At 42.5% G+C, this 8,202-nt stretch overlaps 1 protein-coding gene across 1 annotated transcript; it reads left to right on the top strand.

Annotated features, from left to right (window-relative positions):
• Positions 1-7,239, top strand: GCM2 (glial cells missing homolog 2). The gene is made up of 5 exons (XM_008061007.1): positions 1-93; positions 3,579-3,831; positions 3,945-4,057; positions 4,495-4,620; positions 5,732-7,239. The coding sequence occupies exons 1-5, from the start codon at positions 4-6 to the stop codon at positions 6,668-6,670; spliced, it is 1,521 nt and encodes a 506-aa protein (XP_008059198.1). The 5' UTR covers positions 1-3; the 3' UTR covers positions 6,671-7,239.
• The last annotated feature ends 963 nt before the right edge of the window (positions 7,240-8,202 follow it).

Genomic DNA, 8,202 nt, shown 5'->3' with positions numbered 1-8,202 from the left:
CAGATGCAGGCAGAGGCGCTGCAGCCGGTGGGTGGTGTGTACTCCTACGGGATGCAGCTCAACTGGGACATCAACGATCCGCAGATGCCTCCGGTGAGTGGAGCCAGTGTGTACAGGCCATCCTGGTGCCGACCACCAGCGAGGGGGAAGGACAGTCCGTTCTTGCAGAGACTCTGAACAGACTACATACACACACACACTTCTGAGTTTCTGAGAGCTCTCAAATGAGGAAATGTGAGAGAACTTCTCTGGACTCTATAAAAGCCCAGAGTTGGGTTTAGGAGCATGTCTTCTCTTGGCAGTTTTCTTGCACTTGTCTGAAAATGCACCTTGGAAAATGTCACTCCAGCTCTGCATCCCCATCCTCAGGCAAGAGTAGTACCCAGGTCCCTCCACTTCCAGTAGAAATCAGGCACCTTGCTCCCTGTCCATTCACTTGAAATCCAAGTGAATGAGAAAGGTATGGGAGGAATCTCAGCAGATGTAAATACCATTTTGTCTCGTGTAGCAAAACTGTGAGATGCAACTGCAAACTGAATCTAGTGACCTGAATCTAAAGTAGCCAGACTTGGGCGATTAATTCAGATGTCAACGGTGGTGTGAGAGGAGGAGAAAGCTGTATAGTGACACTAGCAGACCATTCTTACCCAAAGCTTACCTCTTCTCTAATGACAAGGAAACTGTGGTTCTTTGGGGGTGAATTTGTTGTGTTTTGCTTCATGTGAAGGGGGCAAAAGTGGTTGGGACCCAAGTCCAGGAAATTAACTTGGCAGTTATGCTTAGTCATACTGGTTTGGACCAAAACTGAGGAGTAACTTTAAAGTCTTGGGTGTGGGAGAGACAGAGAGAGAATAGAAGTAGCTTCCCAAGCATTTGCAAATGTGGAGTTCCAACAATGCTGGGGCACAGGGAAATGAAACACGGCATTTATTCAGCATCTGGTATGTGCCAGATGGGTGTTCAGGTGAACGGCGATTCATTAGCAAGAGTGTGTATCCTCTCAAAGAGATCACACTCTTTTGGATCCACACATCTATAGTAAGTGTGACTTACTTGTTTGTTTTTAAGTCTGTCTACTTTAGAGCTGCACAGTACCTGTTTGTGAAAATGGCCCACAGTGTGTGTCATTCTCGCTGACTTCTGTCCTTGTAAATCTTCATAGGAAACAATATAATCTTGCACTTTAGAAAAGATTGAAAGAGTCACATCCAAACAATGCAGTCATGGCTCATCTCTCAAGTATTTTCTAGTCTTCCCATGTAAATATGATTTTGTTTAGGAGACTGGTTCTTAAGTAGGGAGTATGAGTGTAACATCTCAAAAGGGACAGGCATACTGGGACACAGAAAGAAAAGTGGAGAAATTTTACATCTCCTGCTCTGGCTAACTGAGCGAGAGTGCTAAACTGGACATATGACCTTGAGGACGTCCTTGAGGAACTAGCCTTAGCCTCAAGCTAGTTACTTGTCATCAAGTGCTGGAATGAGATAACCATCTCAAACTCTCCACCAGGTCTACTGTTGGATTCAGTATGTGTGTGCATGTGTATATACACAACATGCCAACACCTTAGAACAAATGAAATTCAATCCTGGACATCCTCTGCTCTTGTTTTGATTTTCAAAATAGAGTCTCTGTAGCTTCATGTCCAGGGTCACTACCTCCATAGCTGGTATGAGGCACAGGGGCCTCGGCTATACCCTTTTAAGGCAGTGCTAAAGAAATACTGTCTTCTGGAAGATTGTCAATTTGTTACTAACATCCTTAAGTTGAAATATATTTAAAACAAAGATATTTGCATTTAGTATAAGCTTAGAGTTGATAGTACATCATTATATATTTTATTTGTAACTTATCTTAAGTTGATGTATTGATTTATGTCAATTGTAATATTTCAGAGAAAAGATAAATAATGCCTAACAGTAATAATAATGATTTCAATAATATCCTTGTGGTTTTGGAAATAAAAAGCACCCATTTACTTATTACTGTTAGAATGTGCAGCATTAATGACATACATAAGTCTGAATTGTCCAACAGAGAATACTTTGGCTTTGCATATATTTGATCTAATTATACTGAGTGGCAGGAATGGGGAGAAGATGTACATGGCTTACTTCTGCAATAATACTCTTCTGAGCCTTTTTCATACTAAAAAGCCACTGGGGCCTGGCTGTTACAGGTCTTCTGTTTATATCCCAGCTATGCCACTGTGGGAGGTGACCTACCTAACCTCTACTTCCTTATCAAATAAGAGTAAGGATGCCCATCTTGTAAGGTGGTGGTGAGGATTACAGATATTACATAATATGGCATTGAAGGCCATGCTGTCACTGTCCCAAATACTCAATTTTGCATCATACTATGAAAGCAGCCTTAGATAATATCTGGAACAATGAAAATGACTGTATTCCAACTAGACTTTCTTATGGACCCCGAAATTTGAATTCCATATAAGTTTCATGTGCCACAAAATATAAATTCTTCTTTTGATTTTCCCCCCAACCATCTAAAAATGTGAAAAACCATTCTTAGTTTGAGGCCACACAAAAAGAAACAGCAGGCCAGATTTGACTCACAGTCCCTACTTGACTAACCGCTGTCCTAAAGAGTATCTGAAAAATATAAGGACTTAGTAAAGGGAAATTTTATGTTAGATTCTTTATATTAACATACAAAAGAGGCACTTATTGCAGTATAATGTATAAAGTAGACAAACACTCCCAAATACGAACACTAAAGCAGTGCTCAGTGTTTTAGCTGTAACTCATTATTTCAGCCATGTGGCTCTTGGTTGAGGAGAGTGGCAATCCCAAATTGCTCTGGGGAGCAGTCCAGTGCCAGGCAGGCTACCCAACACCCCAGAGCTCTCAGCTTACTGTCATGGCTAGGTCCTTCATTAGAGGGCCCTTTGAAACTTGGAGAACGAAGTTGGGAGTTGGGAGGGAAGCTGTTCTTACTCTTCCAACTTTGCTCTGGGTGTCACCACTGAGGTGACTGGCAAGTTTGGGAGAGAAAGCCAGGAGATTATGAAGAAAATGCACTGCTTAAAGACGTTTTCTAGTGAAGTTGCATTTCAGTGATCACTTTTTTCCCTGGCACTTTGATACTTAACTTTAAAATGTTTTCAACATTAAAATACCCCCAAGAAGTGGTATAACATAGTGGTAAGAAGCACAGGCCCTGGAGTAGACTGTCGGGGCGCAAATCCTAGCATCAGGTCTTGCTAGCTGTGTGACCTAAAGCAAGTCAATTCACCTCTCTGACCTTCATGTCCTGTTCTATAAAATAGGCATAATCGTCTGCATATGCTGTGAAGGCTAGATGAATTAATTCATGTATTGTAGTTAGAAGATAAGCCTTATATAAACATTATTATCCTATTGTCAGAAAGATGCACAGCCAGGATGAGTGGCATTTTGGGACTGCATAGTTTTGGGCTTAGCCAACGTTTCTGGATTTAAAAAGAACGCATGTTTACTGTTATGTGCTTGGAGAAAATTAAGAGCACGATACCGCCGTCCGAGCTTGATACGTCTGACCCGGGTCCTCCTGCCCTTCCCCCCCCCCCTCCGCAGGAGCCGGCCCTCTTCGACTGCTTCCAAGAGTGGCCCGATGGCTACGTGCGCTTCATCTACGGCAGCGAGGAGAAGAAGGCGCAGCGCCACCTGAGCGGCTGGGCCATGCGCAACACTAACAACCACAACGGCCACATCCTCAAGAAGTCATGCCTGGGCGTGGTGGTGTGTGCGCGGGCCTGCACCCTGCCCGACGGCTCCCGCCTGCAGCTGCGGCCCGCCATCTGCGACAAGGCGCGGCTGAAACAGCAGAGTGAGGGCGGCCTTCGAGTCCGAAGCTCTTTGTTCCCGACGAGTTTCCCCTTTCTTCCTTCTCAAGGGTCTGAGGTCAGGGCTGTTGATATTTTTCTCCTCTGGGCTTTACAGAGAAAGCATGCCCCAACTGTCATGCTGCTTTGGAGTTGATTCCTTGCCGAGGACACAGCGGATATCCTGTAACCAACTTTTGGCGGCTTGATGGCAACTCGATATTTTTTCAGGTAGGTTAGGCGAGAACACAATTTGTGATGGATGCTTTCATCAGACCATAAAGACCAAACCACCTGTCCTGTGCCACAGGAACTCTAGACCAAACAAAATTCAACTCCATGGCCAGAACAGGCAATGGCGCTCCCCAGGGACCTCGCAGGAACCTAGGAATTAGCTCACTTACTGTGTGCTCTTTAAGGTCTAGAGATAATGAACCAAACTATGATTACAGTTCATTTAATAGGGTGAAAGGATTGCAGGTCATCTTCTAAGATGTCTGTAATTGATGCTGTCTTACCTGTTGAAGATTTTTATTTCCTCTATCATTTTGGAAACAAAACAAAACACTTGGGATCTTGGGAGAGGCATGAATAACACCAATTTTTGGCCAACATTGTCAGCTGCCTTTAGAGGAACAAAGGTATGACTCACTTTCTTCTTAACACAGGCCAAGGGAGTCCACGATCACCCAAGACCAGAAAGCAAGTCAGAGACAGAAGCTAGAAGAAGTGCCATCAAGAGACAAATGGCCTCTTTCTACCAACCCCTGAAAAAGAGAATTCGAGAACCCGAGGTAACAGAGAGCTGACATTACACTGTTGTCTGTGTTCATTTTCATCACAAGACTTACTGATAACTATGTGAAATACAAACTTCATACATTAACTACAGAGGGTTTATTTTATGTAAATATTATATATATCCAACAAAATATTATTAAATCAACATTTGGATAGACTTTCTAATTTCTTCCTCTTCTTAAAAACAAACAAACAATAGCTACAGGCAGTAAGATAGTCATGATGTGTGCTGACATCCTAATACAAGGGTGGTTATACAATAGTAATAAAGAAAGAACTATCCAGGCATGGGGGTATGTGCCTGTAGTCTCAGCTACTCGGGAGGATGAGGTGAGAAGATCCCTTGAGCTCAGGAGGTTGAGTTTACAGTACCCAGTGATCATGCATTCCATCCTGGGTGGCAGAGTGAGACCTTGTCTCCAAAAAAAAAAAAAAGAAAGAAAGAAATGAAAAGTATGTGTATACCAACAGTGAGTTAACAGTACATCCTTGAGAGGGTCATTTTACACTATTTACACAGGAACAGATAACATTTCTTTGGGTGACTTGATTCTATTTGGCTTTTCAACCAAAGCATGCCAAGCAGGTGGAGTATTAGTGTGAGAATAACAGAAACTGACACTGATCGAACACTTCCTGTGTACCAGGCACTGATCTAAGAGTTTCACACATTTAATGGTTTTAAAAAACCCTATGATGATGTAACTATTTTTAAGCCCCATGTTTAAAATGAGGCATTCAAGAGGTTAAGTAACTGTTTAATTAGTGTGGAACAGACTCAGGATTTGAACTCATGTGGTTCATGAGTCTCTGTGACTGTGAACACAGTCTGGGGGAGAACAGGACCATGAGCCACTCAGACCCATCCTGCCTGGCTGCCACTGGCCTTTCTCATTTGGTAGTGTACTATTCATGCCTGAGCGAGCTCAGACTTAGCAACCCCTAGACCACGTGCTCAAATCAAGTACCTGAGTAGTACAATGTTCACAGCACAGAGCCCACCAACTGGAAGTTTGTTTCCTCTAACTTGGTTGGCTATTGCCACATTTGAAGTTGTCCATACAATTAGCATATCATATGTCTATATTTGTAACTTTTTTTTAGGCAGAAGAACATCAAGACAGCAGTGGATATTTCAACAACATACTTTCCCTGGAAAACCCAGAGCAATTTGATATAGTTACTGACACTGGCTTCCCTGTTCCAGGGCAGCCTTGCCCTTCCTTCCCAGACTCTGATGCTTTCAAAGCTACCTGTGACCTGGCCACTTTTCAAGGAGACAAAATGCTGCCCTTTCAGAAATATACAAATCCCAAAATCTATTTGCCTAGGCCACCTTGTAGCTATGAATTGGCAGGCCCTGGTTATACAAGTTCAAGCCCATATCCCACCCTTTGTAAAGATTCTACCAGTATCCCTAATGATACAGACTGGGTTCATCTGAATGCCCTACAATATAATGTCAATTCATACAGCAGCTATGAGAGAAGCTTTGATTTCGCCAGTAAACAACATGGTTGGAAACCAGCTCTTGGAAAACCTGGCCTTGGGGAGAGGGCTGACCATGGACAGTTGCAGGCTGTGGCCACTCGCCCCTGTTATAAGCCAAAGTTCGCTTGCAGGTACCTCACCACGCCCCCACCAGGTACCCCCGCCCTACAGACAGTGATCACCACTACCACCAAAGTGTCCTACCAGGCCTACCAGCCCCCTGCCCTGAAATACAGTGACAATGTGCAGGAGGTGAAGAGCCTTTCAAGCTGTTGCTATGCTCCTGAAGATGCCCAGATGTCCTTCTACCCAGAAGCCTTGAGCCCTCCAGCCACAGTCACCAGGGCAGCCTCTCCAGTTGGGCCAGTTCCTTTGAAAATCCCAGGAGATGGCTGGGCCATCAGACCCACTTTGGCTTTCCTTCAAGAGTCAGCTTCCTCCAGGACAGATGGAGCAGAGACTTGGGATGTGTGTCTGTCTGGGCTGGGCTCTGCAATCAGACACTCAGATAGAGTAGGTCCATTCTTTAGCTATGACAATGAGGATTTTTGAAAGTCAAACCAGGAACAACATGAGTGTGCATGAGGTGGTGAGATGTGAAGTGGCAACTATCTCTTGTTGAGTTGGGAGATTTACCTTGCATGCCAAGAAATATTGATAGTAAAAATGTTGGTTAGCTGAGGAAATAATCAGTTGAAAATGTTTAAATAGTATCAGGAAATTTCTAGCAGCATCTTGAAAGTGACTACAGTATACAGAAGTAGGTCAGGAAACTCTGATTCTCCCAAATGAACAAATAAGTGAACTGGGGAAGGTTAAATACTGACCTAAGTTCACTTAGCTTATTAGTTGGAGTAGAAGTCAAGGATCCTGGTTCTTATTCTAAGCCTTTTCCCATTAGGACCACATTAGGAAATTTCACACTCGTAGAGGCTGTCAAAGTGCTTCAGGAAGAAATTCTGACAATCTTATATACTGGATCATAGCATGAAATTTTTGTTTAGCATTTAGAACCTGTTAAAATAGCCTCAGGAAGTAATGTTGATCATTTTGTCTCCAATGTATATACAACTTTTCCAAAAAATATCTGACTTTGGTAAAGTTCAACTGTTTTCTAAAGAAATTTGGTTTTTGGCACACCTCATCAACAAGGGTACCTGCATAATGAACATTTGTATACCTAACCCTGAATTGTACCCCACAACTTTAAAATTTTTTAAAAAGGAAAAAAAAGGAATTTTGGTTTTCAGTATTAGCTGAACACCTTTCCTTTATCTGGTGGTTTTCATGACAGAGACAGCCTAACAATGAGGAGGAGCATTTAATGGATTATCATTGTCTGAACTATGTCTTTTCTGATTAGGTTTCAAAATTAGAATGGAAAAGTCTAAATATAGCTGTGCCATTCCTTTGTAAGCCTTCATAATAATAATTGATAATGTTATTCAGTTAAATGTAATAAGGACATTTTAAAGTAATATAGTTGATACTTGAGTTATTTCAAAATAGAGACTGGAAAAAAATACTGTTCCTACTATCATCTGGGAAACAGTTGTTATGTTAGCATTAAACGTATTAAATAATTTGATAATCTTGAAATTTATTTTAGGAATACCTGTTGTACTCTGTCACAACAGAAAGACTTCAAAACATTTGGGATGTACACATACTTTTGTACTGTTCCCAATATTCACTAATATTGAGTGAAAATATTCATTTTTCAAATAAAGATAAACTTCATGAAGGCCAGGCACGGTGGCTCATGTCTGTAATCCCAGCTCTTCGGGGGGTGGAGACAAGAGGATTGCCTGAGTCCAAGGGTTCAAGATCAACCTGGGCAACGTGGCAAGACCTCATCTCTACAATAAATTAAAAAATGAGCCAGTCATACTGTCTTGTGCCTGTGGTTCCAGCTACTTGGAAGGCTGAGGCAGAAGGATTGCCTGACCCCAGCAGGTCGAGGCTGTGGTGGCTGTGAGCGTGCCGCGGCACAGAGTGAGACCCTGACTCAAAAAACAAAACTACATGAGCAATCCATTTGTGAGAATTTTGGGGGATAGAGAAGTATCATGCTCAAATTTGCA

This window comes from Carlito syrichta, unplaced genomic scaffold (assembly GCF_000164805.1).
Source record: "Carlito syrichta isolate Samal-C Ts95f unplaced genomic scaffold, Tarsius_syrichta-2.0.1 Scaffold304855, whole genome shotgun sequence".
Taxonomy (NCBI): Eukaryota; Metazoa; Chordata; class Mammalia; order Primates; family Tarsiidae; genus Carlito; species Carlito syrichta.
The sequence above is the reverse complement of the archived record's forward strand: the minus strand, read 5'-3'. Positions and strand labels throughout refer to the sequence as shown.